This window comes from Erpetoichthys calabaricus, chromosome 5 (assembly GCF_900747795.2).
Source record: "Erpetoichthys calabaricus chromosome 5, fErpCal1.3, whole genome shotgun sequence".
NCBI lineage: Eukaryota > Metazoa > Chordata > Cladistia > Polypteriformes > Polypteridae > Erpetoichthys > Erpetoichthys calabaricus.
In genome coordinates, this window is record NC_041398.2 from 3,840,970 (window position 1) to 3,858,705 (window position 17,736).

The window sequence follows — 17,736 nt, forward strand, 5'->3', positions numbered from 1 at the left end:
AAGAAATGTAATATTAGTATTTCATTAGTGAGAAGCATTGGTGTTTTCCCCCTAGGACTAAGTCAGGATAGTGAATTTTACGACAGGGTTGGGGGAAGTGCCTCAGACAAGTTTGGCTAGTGATTTTCTACTCAATCAACCCCCACAGAAAAGCCAGAGTGCCTAGCTGGTGAACATCACCTTAACACTTGGTTTTGAGGGCAGGTGTGAAGGTATTCTATGCCCCATTGGTCTGAAAAATGGCTGTTTGGAATTGGCTTGTATCAGAAGCCTTTAAGTACCAAAGACGCTGTAGGTTGTGTACAGAAAGCCTTTAAATTTGCCTGCTTTATCCCCCTCTCTCTCTGACCAACTGATGAAGGAGCATCTCAGACACCATGAACTGAAAAGGATAACATAATGAAGAGCACAGCTTGACAGCCATATTGAGACAGGCATGCGTCCTGTTCTGAAGAAAGCTGACCACAAATGTGGACTTAACTAGAGACATTTTAAGTAACTATCAAGTCTCTGTACCGTCTGAAACTACACATCAGAATTTTCAGTTTGTATTGTTGCCAGTATTCAAATGTACTTTGCTTATTGTTATTATTTATGAATATCATCAATAATTCATTATTTAAATTGTAACTTAACTCCTGCTTGTCTTTTACTACACCTAATTGTCTGAGGTTATAAATGTAGAAGAGAAGGTGGGGAGAAGTTATAAAGTACAATACCTGATAAACAGTGGTAAGTCTGGGAGATTTGAGGTATTCTGACAAAGGCTATATATTAATAATACAAAAGGGGAAAGTAAAGTAATATGTTACTCTACCAAGACAAAACAATATGTTATAGTAATAAAGACATCATTTTGACGTGAAGTGTAGGATGTGTTAAGCCCAAGTATCCAAGAAACACTTTCACAAAGGTGTAACAAAACAAGTACGCTTTTGTTCAAGAAAAAAAACAGAAGTAAAAGGAATTGCTCAACTGACATGTTGCTAAAGCCCACCTATCAGTCAGTACAATATAAAAGACATTCGCATACATGTGTGTTTGCACATTTGTTGTCACAGTGGTAATGTTGCTCCATCACTGTATAAAAAAATCATTCCAAATGACATGTTGATGTGAATGTCTGACTGTGAGGAAAAGTAACATCCATCATAGACACTGCAGTGTCTGTGTGCTCAACAAGACACCAAGAAGAAATGAGTGAGTTGCGTTTGTGTGTCTGCTTTTATCCCTTCAGCGCTAACTTGTACAAGTACCATAAATTTACAATGGCCGTTACAGAGTCAAATCAAATGTTTGTTTTTATTATATACTGTAATAATAGAAATAATAGCAGTACAGTTCTCAAATCACATGTATATTTTAATCATATACTATAATAGTAACAATAATAGCAGCTCACTACCCAAAACAGTAAATATGAGGAGGACCTGGGATCGAACCTGCAACCTCGTGATTATGAGACAGTCGTCTTCACTTCTGCACCAGCCAAGTCTTCATATCGATTGATAGTTGGGCTTCAGTTTTCACACATTACCAGTAACATGTAAATTGGACAATTTCTTTTTCTTCAGTTATATTCTTGAATAAAAGCGCACTTGTTTTGTTATGCCTTTTGTGAAAATGTTTATTTGACAGAAACTTCACATCAACAATTTGTCAATTATTATTGTAACATGAAAAAAGCTTTTCTTTTAGTTATGTGTTCAGCATTTCTTGCCTCTCATTTCTTGTCATCCTACACTTACACAGATTGTTGTAGACATAGATCACACATGAAATGTATGCATTCCAAATAACAATATATTATTTACCCAATACAATTCCAGACACTTGACTACCAGATAAGTAGACTTTTGTGTCTAACTTGACTTCAACTGCTTCGGTGGGGGAAGGGATAGCAGGCTGCTTGCTGCTTCTGCTGATTGACACTTTACAGAAGAAAGATGCTGATGAGAAGGTGAGAGGGAATTTAAGGTGGCCCGGGAAAATATTTTTGTAGGCATCAGGGATTCTAGTGTTAAAAGACAACATTGGAGAAACTTCATTTGGTCTAAATGAAATTTGTATCTGGGTATCATCAGCATAGGAGTGAAAATTAACATGATGTTTACTAATAATTGATCCTAGTGGAAAGGTCCCAGTATTGAGCCTTGCAGGACACCATATCTGATATATATATAAGAACTAAACCAGGCCAGGCCACTGTCTGTAAAGCCAACATCATTTTCAGGCCTGTTTAGTTAAACACAGCGTTTAACACTAATGACCATTTTATTTAAGTCTGACAACATAATTACAGTGGAGTTTCCTTCATCAGAGGATATCAGAGTGTCATTTACAACACGCGTTAGTGTCATTTCTGTACTATGACCAGTGAGGAAACCAGACTGGAATTTCTCAAAAATTTGTTTTTCGTAAGGTGTGCCTGAAGCTGATTGGCAAATACTTTTTCAAGTATTTTTGAGAGAAAGGGTACATTTGAAATGGGGCTATAATTATTAAGAATGTGTGGCCCTCGATCTGACTTTTTAAGTAAAGGTTTGATGATTGACACTTTCAGTGCATCAGGTACTGCGCCATGCAATAATGAACTATTGATAATGTTAAGAATAGGTGCGGCAAGAACATCCATTGCACTTTTTACTAGTTTTGTTGACACTGGATCAGGGAACAAGTAGTGGGTTTCATTTCAGAAATTAAAGTTAAGACTTCCTGCTCTGTTGCAAGATTAAAATTTGTAAAGTGTTAAATGCAATGTGAGATAGTATGTGGTTTGCACTGTGATGCAGAGATCTGGGATCTTATATTTTTAATTTTCTCATTGAAGAAGTTCATAAAGTCTGTACTGCTAATGTCTGTTGGTATTTTGCACTGTAGATCTGAATTCCCATTTGTAAACTTAGCAACTGTTCTAAACAGTACCCAAGGATTTTTATTATTGCTGTCTATTATTTTAGAATAGTAGTCTGAGCAAGCAGTAAAGAAAGCTTTTTTATATTTTTTAACACTCTGTCCATGCAATTTGAAAGACATGTACCTTTGTTGCTCTCCATCTGCGCTCCAGTTTTTGACACTCTAATTTAAGACCTCGAGTGTTTTCATTAAACTGGGGAGAGTTTCTATGTGCTTTGATCACTTTTGTTTTAAAGGGAGTCACTGCGTCCAAAGCATCTCTCAAAGTCACATTATAATGTGATGTTAGCTGATCTAAATGGTTTTCCACAATTACACTTGACTAACTCAAAGTATCTATAAATTGTGAAGCAGAATTAACAGTCTAAATGTCACACTGTCTTTATTTTAATCTGTGAGTGAGTTGGCAAGGGCAAGACTAAATCAAATGTAATTAAGTAGTGATCAGAAATAACTTCATTTAATGGAGTAATATTTACATTTTCAATTTCAACTTTGTAAGTTATAATTAAACCTAATGTGTGGTTATGATTATGAGTTGGACCTTTGACAATCTGACAAAAGCCTACTGAATTTAACTAATAAGTAAAACATTTGCTAAAAGTGTCAGTTTCCACATCAATGTGTACAATAAAATCCCCCATCAGTACTATGTGATCATGATTTATAGCCAAATCGGATAAAAGGTTGCTAAATTCAGTCATGAACAATGAATACGGTCTGTAGACTAGCAGTATAATTGTTTTGGAATCTGTTTTAATATATAAAATGAATGCCTCAAAGGATGTGAAGTTGCCTAAATTTTTAGAAGTGATTTGCATTTTGTTACAATGAATTATTCCAAGGCCTCCTCCTTGACCAGAATCTCTAGACTTATGTAGGAACGAGTATCCGTCTAATGACACCTCAGCTAGGGGGACAGTGTCACATTTACTAAGCCAGGTTTCAGTGAGAAGACACAGATCAGATTTTGTACTTAATATAATATCATTTACCAAAACAGCTTTACTGCCAAGAGAGCGAATGCTCAATAAGCAGCATTTAAAACTGAAAACTTCTTTCTGAACTGCTGATATACTTTTTTAATTTGAGCTAAGTTTCTACTACAGGTTCCCCTGGTGGAGGGTCTGGTTTTATCTCTTGGTCTAATTATACACCTTATTTTTTGGTTATCGATTAATTTAAGGTTTGTATCAAGACTAAATTTACGGAATGCCCCATGACAAGAATTATGAGTAACAGCTTCAGGAAAGTAACAGGTGGGATAAACAACAGCCTGTGATTTAAGATCACATGACTGTGGCCTGGATGGAGCTCTAATCAGTCAGCCAGGCAGTTTTGTTGCCATATTTTGGGATAATACTAAAGATTTCCTCTAGTTAGGATAAAGACCATCTCTTATGAAAAATCCAGGCCTTTCCCAAAACTCATCCCAAATGTTCACAAACGCTATGCTTTTATCAAGTTTCTACCCAGCAGTGAAGGGAATACAATCTGCTATAAATTACATCCCCTCTATATAATCTTGGTAAGGGGCCAGATACAACTAAATTCCGACATTTTCTTTTAGCTTTGCTGTATAGAGAGATGAAGTTCCTCTTTAATACCTCAGATTGCTGTAAATAAATATAATTAGTGCCACCATGCAGCAATAAGTTAGATACTTCATCATCGGTGATACGATCCAATTGGGCCTCTCTGTCAGAAATCTTCGCACCTGGCAGGCATTTAACATTAACTGTTGGTTTAACATAGTTTGGAATTCTGACATTCTGCACTAAGGAATCGCTAATTATGAGCACTATGTTGTTCTCAGTTATCCACAGGCATGCTGCAGAGTGCTGAGAATCTGTTCTGGATCCAAATTGGTAACCTAGGTGCCAAGGGACTCAATTTTGGCTTCTTAGGCCCCTGTCTCACTGTTGTGCCCTGCGGCTGAATTGGTGCTGCTGACTTCGGCTGCACACTGACTACAGTGGGACCTGGAGAGACTGAAGCTTAATCAGAAGTCGCCAAATGATCTAAACAAACCAAGTTGATTGAATGTTCGGTTTGCCTAATTGCTATCAGGTTCCTAACACGGTACTCCAATTCACATAGTTTCCCAACTGACTCTAAATTAACTAAACACTTTTGGCAGGTGAAGCTGTCTACACTGTCGACCGGAAAGCCTGAACTGTACATGCTTCAGGACACACCACATATAAATGTGCCCTCGATGGGCAAAGAACAGATGAAACTTATGTTTAGCGCTGAGTTCATCTTCTCTGTTTCTGCAGTAACTTTGGTGCTTTCATCTGAATCAATAGGAGACAGTCGGCTTTAACTTTCTACCACCCACTGGGCAATCGACTTCGACGTCTCCTTGTTGGATGTTGATTTTACTCTAGTTGGACTTACTCGAGTGTTTGTGAAGAGCTACGTGCCTGTGGGAGATGCTGTTGCTCTGTGCTTCCGCTCGCTGCTGCTCAGAAGAAGTGGGGCCTGAAAGAGAGAGAGGATCTGTATGTGTATGTGTGTGTGCGTGTGTATGAGTGTCTGTGTGTTCATCGTAGGGTGCAGGAGTACACCAGCCTAGTCTCACAAATCCTGTGATAATACGACTTGTATAACCTGTGAATGAGCTAAGAGTGGCCAACACCTGCTCGGTGTTACATGTCTCTCTGTTTTGTGTCCTGTCTGTTATGTCAATTTTTAAAAAGTTTTCAAATTTCTACGGTCTGTTTATCAATAAATCATATCATTCAAGGGCTTCAACTACCTTGTTGGGAGTCTAAGAGTTGGTGAATTTACTGAATAATCTGAGAAATTACTGACATGGACAAAGAAAAAAAACAAAATTCATGATTTGATGGATTAACATCAATCAGATTATTCTCCTCAACCAGATCATTCACACAACTCTGATAAGCAAGAGATGAGAGCTTATTATGGGATGGACAATTTGACTAATAAAGAGGACCAGCATGGTGACATGCAAATCTGTTTACAGTCATTGCTGTGTTGTGTTTTATTTTTATTTTATTCCATCTGTCAGTGTGCACTGAGCTCTGAGTCTGTCAAATATGCACTGATGTTTGTAATAAGTAACAAGAAATACTGACGTGAATTACACTTTAACAGACCCCTGAGACACGTCATCTCTTCTGTCACTTTGGGGTCTTCACTCTCTGAGCTCCTGCTTCACGTTAACTGTTCACCCTCAATGTCTCCTCAGATGTTCTCTCTGTGAGCTCTCAGCTTTCTCTTTAAATCTCCTCCTTTTCCTCCTCACTGAACACAATCTTTCACTTTGGTTTCTTCACAAGTCACTTCCTTGTTTGTCTGACTGATTCTCTCTGCCTGCCTCTCCTCAGACTAACAATGGCTGAAGCCCAGCTGTGTGGATTACAGGACGAGTTCACCTGCTCGGTGTGTCTGGACACCCTGACTGACCCCGTCACCATCCCCTGTGGTCACAGTTTCTGTCTGAAGTGCCTCATGGACTGCTGGGATCAGAGCCAATTGTGCAGCTGTCCTCAGTGCAGACACAACTTCACCACAAGGCCAGCACTGCGAAGAACTACCCTGCATAATGAAGTCATCAAGAAATTAAAGAAGACAACAATCAGTCCTCCTCCGAGTCCTCCTCCTCCATCTAAGAATTATGCCGGCCCTGGAGACATGGAGTGTGATTTCTGTACTGGGAAGAAGTTCAAGGCAGTGAAGTCCTGTCTAACCTGCTCAGCCTCTTACTGTTGGACTCACCTGCAGCCTCACTATGAAGTAGCAGCCCTGAAGCACCACAAGCTGGTTGATCCTGATAGAAATCTGAAGGAGAAACTCTGTGAGAAACATCAGAAAAGTCTGGAGATATTCTGTAAAACTGATGAGATGTGTATCTGCATGATGTGTGTGGTAACTGGACATAAAAATCATGAAATGGTCGAGCTGGTGATGGAAAGAGAAGAAAAACAGGTGAGTGGGGCTTAGTGTTTAATGGAAACAAACTAAATAATAGAAGTTAAAGGATATGTAATATAGTGTAACAGAAGAATCTATTCATCCATCTTATAAATTTGATTTTTCAACTACAGGCAAGAAACCCATTGAGCAGTCAAGTGAACCAAGTGGTCTCTCTTGCTCAGTTTCTTTGTGTTCTAAGACAGCGGGGGGCAAACTACAGCCTGCAGACCTGAACTTCCCCCTGGCAGGGTACAAGTGTCCTGTGAACTGCTCATAGTAATATCTGACATTCTGACCCTCATGAGGTGCTCTTACCTCATGAGGTAAGCGTAATAATTCACCATGGAGTGTCAGCGTAAACAGAATTCAGTCGACAGTCAGAGCACACGAATAGACACCATCTGTAGTAACGCCACACACACGCCAAGTGGGTTTAGATGGCTGTTTGCTTTGTCTTGTTGGTCCATTTTAAAAGAATTTCAGTGTGCGTTTGGCTCATCTCAGGACTTTTTAAGAGTCTCACGTCAGTCTGTATTGTACTGCAGAGTTACTGTAAGTCAAAGTTTTGTACAATAAATTAAACTCCAGGAACTCCTGGCTGTAACTTGGTAGTAAAACAAAGAGAGTGGGTGAATTCTGGGAATTGACATCAACATAACTGTGAGAAGGGGTCTAAACTAGTCTTGTATCAGTTGAAGGCAGTGTTACACACGCACACACGCACACACACAAACACACACACACACAGATATACAGGGAAGCTATAAATGAGTTCAGGCAATCTGTGCACAAATCCATGTTGCTATGAGAGTGTAAGAGAGAGTGTGAGGGAACTGATCCATCTAACCTTCTGTGAGACCAGAACTGAGATGAGAACATTGAAAAGCAGCTCTGAAAGAAGGATGTGACCTGGTAAATTGTTTGGATAAAATTTAGAGAAATAAAAATCACAATTGATGTGCCTTTTTCTGTAAGAGTGAGAAAAAGAACAAATTAAAGTAACGCAGATTCATGTTTTGTGTTGTTTGTGGAAGTCATTTGTCTGAATGTTCTTGAATACGCACACCTTCAGTTGTCCTTATATCATAAATACATTATATTTGATTGCATGTTCTCCTCGTGTCCATGTGGGTTTCCTGCTGATGCTCTGTCTTCATCCCATAATCTAAATATCCGCATGTTAGGTGGACTGAGGTGTTGGTAATTTAATAATTTATGAACTTCAGCCACAAACTGAGCAGATTTCTTCATAGTTCTAACATTCCAAGCTATTTAATTTATTCCTGTGCAGTTTCCAGATGTTTTGATATTTCTGGATGCAGAAAAAATATGTAAAAAAAGATTTTTAAATGACATGATTTTATTTAAAAATGCACTAAAAAGAAAAAAAAATTCTTACACAAAAATTGAATTGTTCGTATGTGACTAAAAATAAAATAGTAGGGTGCCCATAAAACAATTAGTTAAATTCAATTAAAATGAATAGAACTGTGAAGTGATTTAAAAAAATCTCTTACATCTTGAAAAGTTATGCTACATATTTTAAACATGTTTTATATGATGTGTCATTTTCTTTCCATAGTTAAGCTGGTTAGATATTTCACTTTAATGAAACTATGAATTTGAATTGAATTAAATTAAATCCAACAATTCAGACATTGTGATTAAAGTGCACACGGCAGACTTTCATTTAAGTTTATTTACAGACATTTCACTCACACAGCACTTTTTCTACACAGTCCCCCATTTCAGGAAATCCTAATGTTGGGGACACTTGGCGTCACAGGTGTTTGTGATTCCTCAGGTGGGCTTCATGGCTTCATAAGACCCCTCGGCTTTCTTCTGCCCTTACGGGTCTGTAGCTGCCTTTGTTCAACATGATGACAAGAGCTGTGACAGTGACAGTGACAGTAACAGAAGCCATTATGAGGCTGGCTTGTCTGACTCCTGTTCTACAATCTGGCTGTGGTCCTACAATGAGCTGATGGTCAGATGTTGTTATTTCTCATTTTTGTTCTTTAGTTTCTATTTTGTTTTGATGAATTTACACAAATCTGTGTCCTCATATGTGGTAGTTCTGAATTTACTGAGTGGTCTCATCTATTCTTGCATTTTGCCTTGTAGTTTGTACTGTTGTGTTGTGTTTCTGAGGAGGCCATGATGGATTGGTCATCTATCTCTTGTGTTTGACACTCACTGCACACCCAGCCTATCTACAGGGTTGTCTCTCTCTGAATTGCCCTCCTAAGATTTCTTCCATTTTCTTTCCTTACAAGGTTTATTTGCGAGTTTTTTCTTGTCTTCTTAGGGCACCTGGAGAAGGGGGCTCTCAAAAAACATGGCCTGTTAAAGCCCACTGAATCATTTCTTGGGTGATTTTTGGATATATAACAAAAATAAAATTGTTATTTCCAGTGTGAGGTGCACAGAGTGAAGAGTAAAGCAGACAGGCCTGTTCCTTGTGCTGCTCCAGTGTTGCTCACACAGTCCTTGAGTCACCCAAACTGCACTCTGCCTGACAGACAGTCCATCATCAGGACACCACAGGCTCACCTACCTGCAGGGATGGCTGGGTGGTCCTGAAGGCTCTGGAGAAACCAAAAAACATAAGCATAATAAACATTTAGTTTAAAAAAAATCTCAGTTCTATAAACAAAACACATGAGGTGAGTAACATACAGTATAAGAATATCATTTTTGAGTTTTAGAATTCCTTTAAGTTGCCTTCTTCCTGAATTCAACAGAATCATTTGTGTATTTCGTGTATCTTACTTGACTCCAGAAAATGACAACGGCAGACAACGTCCTCACGCGTCTGACTCAGGATATCAAATGGCCTTGTAGATCCTATAATTACTGACATGACGTGTTTAAGTCCTCCTGGCCTTTCACCAGTTTCTTTACTTACACACTCCAGTGTGTTTTTATTGTTTTTGGTGTTGTGTGAACTTCACATGTCCCAGTTTGCCGATGTGATGTCTTCTAAACGTTGTGACAATAGAGGGTACTGTCGCTGCTCAAACCACACAGACAAATGTCCAAGACACCAAGTAAAAGCACAAGAAATAATTTTAATTCTTTTTTTCTTGAGATATTGTGCTTTAAGCACCACCACCACCATAATACACAAATCAATAATCAATAACTACAATAAAGATCCTCCTCTCCTCCCAGCAACTCCATCACTCTACTTTTCAACTCTGGCTCAGCTTGCTGGGACTTGAATAGTCCTTTAAATAGTCCTTGACCCGGAAGTGCTCCTGTCCTTCTGTCCATGTGATTCCATAGCAAGTCCGGGTCAGATAAAGACTTATATTTTTCTTCAGCCCGGAAGTACTTCTATTCTTCCATCCCCGTGACTTGGGAGTACTTCCGGGCTATAGGGAAAATAAAAATCCTTGTGTCTCCCTGCAGCGTCCCACGATGGCACCCAGAGCACCCAGCATGGCTGTGGCGAACTCCATCTCTTATAGTGCCCTGCGGGAATCTGGGGCACCTCTATGCTGCAGGGAGGACGACATCTGTCCATCACAACGTCAAGAACTAACTCACACATCAGTGCGCCTTCAAACTGTCTTCTGTATTTGACACACTCTTCAAGTCCCAACTCAATCTTGCATTAATTAAATTAAACCTTTCTTTTAGTCTTTTTTGTCAATCCTGTTTTTTAAATCAAATCTAAGTTGTGTCATTAAATGTCAAACAAATGTGTTGTGAAAATATTAGGAGTCAGAAAGAGAAGAATAAATCACAAAGTGAACGTAAATTCTGATCTGACCACACGTGTCCTCTTGTGTGTCCAAACAGAAACAGCTGGGGGCGACACTGAGTGACATCAAGAGGGGACTTGAGGAGAGAGAGAAGACACTGAAGGAGACGAGGAGGGCGATGGAGGAGATGAAGGTGAGTAGAATAGGAAGACAACACTTCATATCAAAGAGAGAACTTGAAGAGCAGCAGAGCTTCACTGGTGATGATGTGTAGGGACAGGAGAAGGGAGAGTTAGAGAAGACGTTGTGTGGTGTCCTTCATGGCCTGTCACTGTTGACAGAATCCCAGGTGTTATTCAGTGGACATTCAGAAAGCATCACCCTAAAGTCCTCTGATATTGCATCAGCTGCCTAACTCTACTAAGAAAAACTCACACTGAAGGTCGACGCTGATGTTCTAAATTAGATCAGTGGGTGCAACATTCCTTAATGTTCTAAGTTGTTTTTATTTCAAGAAAATAGCATTGCATGCTATCAAGTTCAACTTATTTATTAAATGACTTTCAAACTAAACATAATAATTAAAGATGAGAACGTTAGAAACAGAAAGCAGGAACAAAAAAATAAATGAAATAAAACAACCAAACAGTATTCACCCAAGAAAAAGAGAGGAGAGCCAGGAGCAGGACCAAACAAATTTTGGAAAATAAATAAATAAATAATAAAAAGGCAGAATATTATTATCCCCTGCTATGAATGTTTCTTTTAAACTTTTATTAATTAGATCTTGCCATATTTTAAAAAGTTTTGAACAGATCTTCTAATTGAGAATTTGTGTTTTTTCCAATTTCAAATAGTTCAGAACATCAGTGATCAGTGGTCTGTATGATGCACATTTTGATAATACTTATATTTCTTTGTAAAAACAGGAATTAACGCTTCGTGAAACGTTTGAGGTAGAATTTTGTTGTCTGTAGGTTCTGTAAACATTGCTAATAATAGTGGAGCTAACTGAGTTGAAAACATCTTCATTAAATTCCACTGGTTGCCATCAGGGCCTGCTGTTTTCCCACTTTGGAGTGAGTTTATAGCATCCAGTAGTTCTGAGAGGGTCTGAGGTTTGTCCAGTTCCTTTGTACTAAAAGTGTCCAGCTGTTGTATTTGTATTAACCCTTTTACCGCCAACTCCCTAAATATTCCCCACGCCAGGCGAAATCTGAACAATTTTTGTTTTTTTACTTTTTTACATTTTTTTTTACATTTTTTACATTTATTCAAGCAATATTGACCACTAAATGTTGTGCAAGTTCTAGAATTGGGCAAACACATAATAAAACACAAAATGTACCTTTTCTCAGGCTTCTGGATTAATTGTCTACTACAAAACGGAACAGTCAAAAGTAATTCAAAAGTCAAAAGTAGTTCAGTCAATCATAGTTTCATTCCCAGTATTTGAGTTTGCTGTGCCACAGGCCAAAGCAGGGAACTGCACAAAGTCCTGGATTGCTGGGGCACTTTGAGCAGAAGGTCTTGACGTCTCTACGCTGACCCTTCTTTGAACAGACACGACAGCGTTTTTCTGAAAGTCCAAAGTCCTTACATTCATCTGGCAACACTGCTGAAATACTACTCATAGGATCCTCTTTGCCAGTGTATACACGAAATCTATAAATGTAACCTGAATTCTCAGCTAAGCAAAACATCTTGATACCAAACCGTGCCCTTTTCAATGGTAGATACTGTCGAAACTGTAAGCGGCCCTTCCACAACAATAAACTTTCATCAACTGCAACTGACGGTCCTAGCATGTAGGGCAACTGAAATGCTTCAAATAAATGATCAATCAAAGGACGTAGCTTGAACAAGCAGTCGCGGTTTGGATCTTTCTTATCTGACTCATTTCTGTTGTCATTCAAATGAAAGAATTTCAGCAGCAAAGAGAATCGGTTACGTGTCATGACAGCTGCAAAAATAGGTGTTGCATACATAGGATCTGTAGACCAGTACATCTCAATATCTGGTTTTCTGATTATTCCCATCAACATCAAAATCCCAATGAATTTTTTCATTTCGCTTTCATCAGTGTCAAACCAAGCACGAACACGGGAGTGTGGAGGTAAAGTGGGATTTTTCTCAATAAACTGTGCTGCATACAGATTTGTCTGATGAACAAAATGTCTGATCAAATCAGGTGACACAAACAGCTCATAAAACTGCTCAGCAGTGTAATTGTTTACATCAACAATAAAGCCACACGTTGCCTCAAACGGATGCAGAAAAGGTAGTTCACCTCGGGCAGCAGTCCAGTTGAGATGCTGGGGATACACCCACTCATCGCCGTCATCCGATGCGTCTTCATTCACAGTATCATGCAGCGCACGTTGCTGCTCATCATTGTCGCTAAAATCTTCTTCAGAACTGCTACAATCATGATCAGAACTGTCCAAAATCGCCTGCAAAGCCTCACTTGAAGTCAGTTTACGTTTCGCCATATTCACAGCTTTCACTTTCGAATCACATCACGTGATCGGCCAATACAAGCACAGAGTTGTCGAAATACAAAGTAGTAATAATACCCACGCCAAACCGTCAGTTATACTACGCGCCAGGCATTCACATAACCACAGGCAAATGTGCCGGATAATTCCGGTTAAGGAGTTAAATCAAAGAACTCCTCAGATTGTGTCTAGTTTTCTATAAACTGAGTAGAATATAAAAACTTATAGTACTTACTAAATGCATGAGTTATATTTTTATGCTTTATGACTTTATCACCATTTGCGCTCATAATTTGTATTATTGCATTGCAAACTTTCTACTTGTGAATTATTGAGCTAAGATCTTATTAACATTCTCTCCATGTTCACTGTAATGATACAATTTAAAGATGAGTTATTCAGATTCTTTTGTTGTCAAGAGGTTACATTGTGATTGGAGAGCCTGTCATTTCCTATAAAAAGCCTCATTTGGATATCTGGTGCATTCTTGATTTATTCTGGAGATCATAATGGTCTTTTCTTATTCATTTTACTATTTCCTAGTTTTATTATACTCCACAACTTAAGCATCTCCACTGTTTGACTGAGTGTAGACTTTATATAAAGTACACCTCCAAATGTTTTACTTAAGCTCAAATATTTAATGACAAAAGATAGTAAGTTTCTCCAGCGGTGGCATCTGCTCAATCTCAGATCCACTGTCCTCCTTTAACTTTCCATGTGAAGTTTCCCAATTCTTCCAGTATCTCAGTGAGTTTCCTCCAGTTATTCCAGATCTTCCCCCACACCCTCATATTCCAGTTTGGTTAATTGGCAGAAACCCCAAATTGGCTCATTTAATTGCTAGTGTAGCTCTGACCCTGTAATGAGCTGGCAGACTGTCCAAGGTAGCACACTCTCTGATGCCCAGTTCTGCCAGGATTCACTTATGAGAAAGTTCTCATCCAGCAGAGTCAGAACTCTTCACACACATTTCTGTGCCCAGACAGACCAAACTCATCCAACCTAATTTATTTAGCACAGACTCACATTAAACAGACCAGCGCCATCTAGTGCACTAAAGTACTAAAAACAGCAGGCCCAGACCACTGGGGTGTGTCTGTAGTTCAAGGAGAGTAGACAAGCACAATGTGTCACTCAACACAATCCAGACACAGAGGTGAAGGTTGAAGAAGTAGAAGTGAAGGAGAGCCAAACTCACAGACTGATCTTCACTTCGGTTTATGGTTCTATGCTCCTCTGATTGTGTTGTTTCCTCCTAGAATTCCTGCTTATTAGTGATGCATGAAATCCCCTGTCTATACCCATGTTGACCACAATGTTTTTCAGCCAGATGTCCTTCCCCTGGATGGTCCTCAAAGTCTTGTTTCATGTCTTTTTTGTTTATTTATTGATGATAATGTTGATTTTGTTAAGTATTTGCATTATTCATTGTATTTGATCCTATCTATAAGCTGCCTGTGTTAAGCTCCATGTGGTTTGTGTGTGGTTCATCTGCCATTCACTACCAGGAGCTTCCCTTCAGCCCTATAAATACCAAAGGTATCTCACAGTTTCATTGTGAATGTGTTCTCTGAGATGTCGAGTTCTTGTGTTCTTTGGCTGAGACTTATGTTTTTGTGATTTTCTGGATTTCTCAACCTCTTGCTTTGTATTAAAACTGCTCTTTTTGGATTCTGTTTTGAAACTTTGATTGCTTTGGAGTGTCTGTGTATTTGGAGTACTTTGTGAAGAATAAATCTTTAATTCTGTAAAGATTCTATGAGGCCCATTTTGTGTGGATCTATCTATCTATCTATCTATCTATCTATCTATCTATCTATCTATCTATCTATCTGTCTGTCTGTCTGTCTGTCTGTCTGTCTGTCTGTCTGTCTGTCTGTCTGTCTAATTTCCTCAGTGTCATGTTGCATAGGCTAAACTTCTGATCACTATGTTACTACTGCTCCACAGCTTTCTACCTAAGTCTTTAAATTGTCCTGCAGAACTGCTGATCTGTTCCAACCTCTTAAAATTACTCAAATACAACTGGACACATTTGACAAAGACTAGTGGATCCTTCCTTCCCTGCTTTGGCCAGGAGCCTATCCACCCAACGAGGGAGGGATTCCACATGTGTACCAAAAGGCAAAACACCTTATAAGACTCTCTGTATCTGGAGTAAAGCTTCATCTAAATTCCCTAATAAATAAATCCCATATTATCATTTACTCCTCATTCTAGGGGCTGGTTAGGAGGTGATCTTGAGGGCTTTTCATCCCTGCCTTCTATCACAGAGTTATCCGAATCACTGTCCAGATGTGTAATATTCTAAAAAGAGCAGAACACCTCCAGCTTTGGGGTTGATTATCCTGGACAGCATGCACCTTTTACCTCACATTGACTTCCCATATAGTAACACCCCACCATTTAGTTGTAATAGAAAATTCATCTATATATATAAAGGAGAGTTGTGATCCGTGTGGCTGTGTTTGTGTGTTTGTGGAGGGATGAAGAGTTAAGGCGGGTGTTGGAGTCACGTGATCATCTCCCCTCCCGTTCACCTCATTTCATTCACTTCAATTCGCTCCGAGCTGAGCTCCACAGCTGATGCGGTTAGTCCTTTCTCCTTTACTGATTTACTGTTTAGTAGACGCGGTACTTACAGAATAGTATTTTTTCCTTTAGTGTTTCTTAGTGTTTAGCGGTTTAGTATTACTTTCTACTTCATTTTTGTACTTTAGTGTTTAATAATAAGTAATAATAATTCATTACATTTATATAGCGCTTTTCTCAGTACTCAAAGCGCTAAAATAGTGAGTGATACTTAGCTGATAGCAGTGTAGAAGCAGCACAGCACAACGGAGCTGGTAGGACAGGCGGGTGTGGTAGCGTAGGTGAGCGGCGATAGCAAGCAGCAGGAGGAGGAAGCAGGATTTGGATGTTCCAATACACAGCTATAAACAGTAACGCCTGGTAATTTCAGGCGTGATCGCCCCGGAGCCATAAGCCAGGTTAGTATGAACATCAGATCAGTTCCCGGTCGTAGGGTACTGTAAGATGAAACAGGAGCAGATCAGCATAGCGAATATAATCACGGAGACAGATCATCCCGAGGTGCTAGATCACCAGGTACAAAGAAATGTTTGTAGGTCTCGTCCCGTGATCCACAGACTTAGCTGTTCCCAGTAAAGTGGAGTCCATAAAATCTGTAAATATTAAGCCAAATCCATGCAATTCGAGTCAGCTGTATCAACAAACTATACGTACAATAAACAAAATAAAACAAGCATTAGAAAGTGCAGAATTAAGGCGAATTTTGCAAAAAGTGTTGTTAACAGGGAGGAGCGGCAACAACAAGCGTGCATCAGCGTCCTCACCTGCTATAATAAAGCAGTTATAATAAAGAAGTTTAGTAGACTTTTACTTTATCTCATTTAGTGTTCTTCCCAGCGGTGTTACCGTTTTTTAGTGTTAGTGTCTACTTAGTGTTTGTGTTTAGTGTTATGGAAGGAGTGATCTTACCACTGTCACATTTTGCAATGAATGAGTTGGTAAATAATGATTATTTATCAACAGATCACATGAGCAAATTCAACGAAATTTTAGTTGCGCATACGATTTTCCAACAAAAGGTTTTGCTAATGTGGACTCCTGACATACCTATACAGTAATCCCTCCTCCATCGCGGGGGTTGCGTTCCAGAGCCACCCGCGAAATAAGAAAATCCGCGAAGTAGAAACCATATGTTTACAGTAATCCCTCGCTATATCGCGCTTCGCCTTTCGCGGCTTCACTGTATCGCGGATTTTATATGTAAGCATATTTAAATATATATCGCGGATTTTTTGCTGGTTCGCGGATTTCTGAGGACAATGGGTCTTTTAATTTCTGGTACATGCGTCCTCAGTTGGTTTGCCCAGTTGATTTCATACAAGGTACGCTATTGGCAGATGGCTGAGAAGCTACCCAACTTACTTTACTTTCTCTCTCTCTTGCGCTGACTATCTGTGATCCTGACGTAGGGGGTGTGAGCAGGGGGGCTGTTCGCACACCTAGACGATACGGACGCTCGTCTAAAAATGCTGAAAAGATTATCTTCACATTGCTACCTTCTGTGTGCAGCTTTTAAGAATGCTACACGGTGCTTCGCATACTTAAAAGCTCAAAGGGCACGTATTGATTTTTGACTTTGTTTTTCTCTCTCTCTCCCTGCTCCTGATGGAGGGGGTGTGAGCTGCCGCCTTCACCAGCTTTGTACCGCAAGCCAAACAGCCCTATTGATTTGTTTGCTTTCCTCTCTGTTTCCTTTGAAGAGGAAGATATGTTAGCATTCTTTTAATTGTGAGACGGAACTGTCATCTCTGTCTTGTCATGAAGCACAGTTTAAACTTTTGAAAAAGAGACAAATGTTTGTTTGCAGTGTTTGAATAACGTTCCTGTCTCTCTACAACCTCCTGTGTTTCTGCGCAAATCTGTGACCCAAGCATGACAATATAAAAATAACCATATAAACATATGGTTTCTACTTCGCGGATTTTCTTATTTCGCGGGTGGCTCTGGAACACAACCCCCGCGATGGAGGAGGGATTACTGTATATGGTTATTTTTATATTGTCATGAACAAAATTACAACACGGGTGATCTTTTGTCGTATGTGCAATCAAATATTCCTAAGCTAACGCTTC

The 17,736-nt window shown here is 39.3% G+C and overlaps 3 protein-coding genes and 1 pseudogene across 3 annotated transcripts in view; 2 read left to right on the forward strand and 2 right to left on the reverse strand.

Moving 5' to 3' along the window:
• The window catches only part of LOC114652426 (E3 ubiquitin-protein ligase TRIM16-like), a 1,019,527-nt gene that overhangs the window by 721,991 nt on the left and 279,800 nt on the right, over nucleotides 1–17,736 (forward strand). The window lies entirely within an intron of this gene.
• Nucleotides 1–17,736, reverse strand: part of LOC114652555 (tripartite motif-containing protein 16-like) — a 593,234-nt pseudogene that overhangs the window by 499,531 nt on the left and 75,967 nt on the right.
• LOC114652497 (tripartite motif-containing protein 16-like) overlaps nucleotides 1–17,736 on the reverse strand; it is a 642,127-nt gene that overhangs the window by 80,567 nt on the left and 543,824 nt on the right. The window lies entirely within an intron of this gene.
• Nucleotides 6,189–17,736, forward strand: part of LOC114642076 (tripartite motif-containing protein 16-like) — a 920,397-nt gene continuing 908,849 nt past the window's right edge. The window contains exon 1 of the mRNA XM_051927873.1: nucleotides 6,189–6,873. Coding sequence (XP_051783833.1) covers nucleotides 6,280–6,873 — 594 coding nt within the window. The 5' untranslated portion in view covers nucleotides 6,189–6,279. The remainder of the gene's footprint in view (nucleotides 6,874–17,736) is intronic.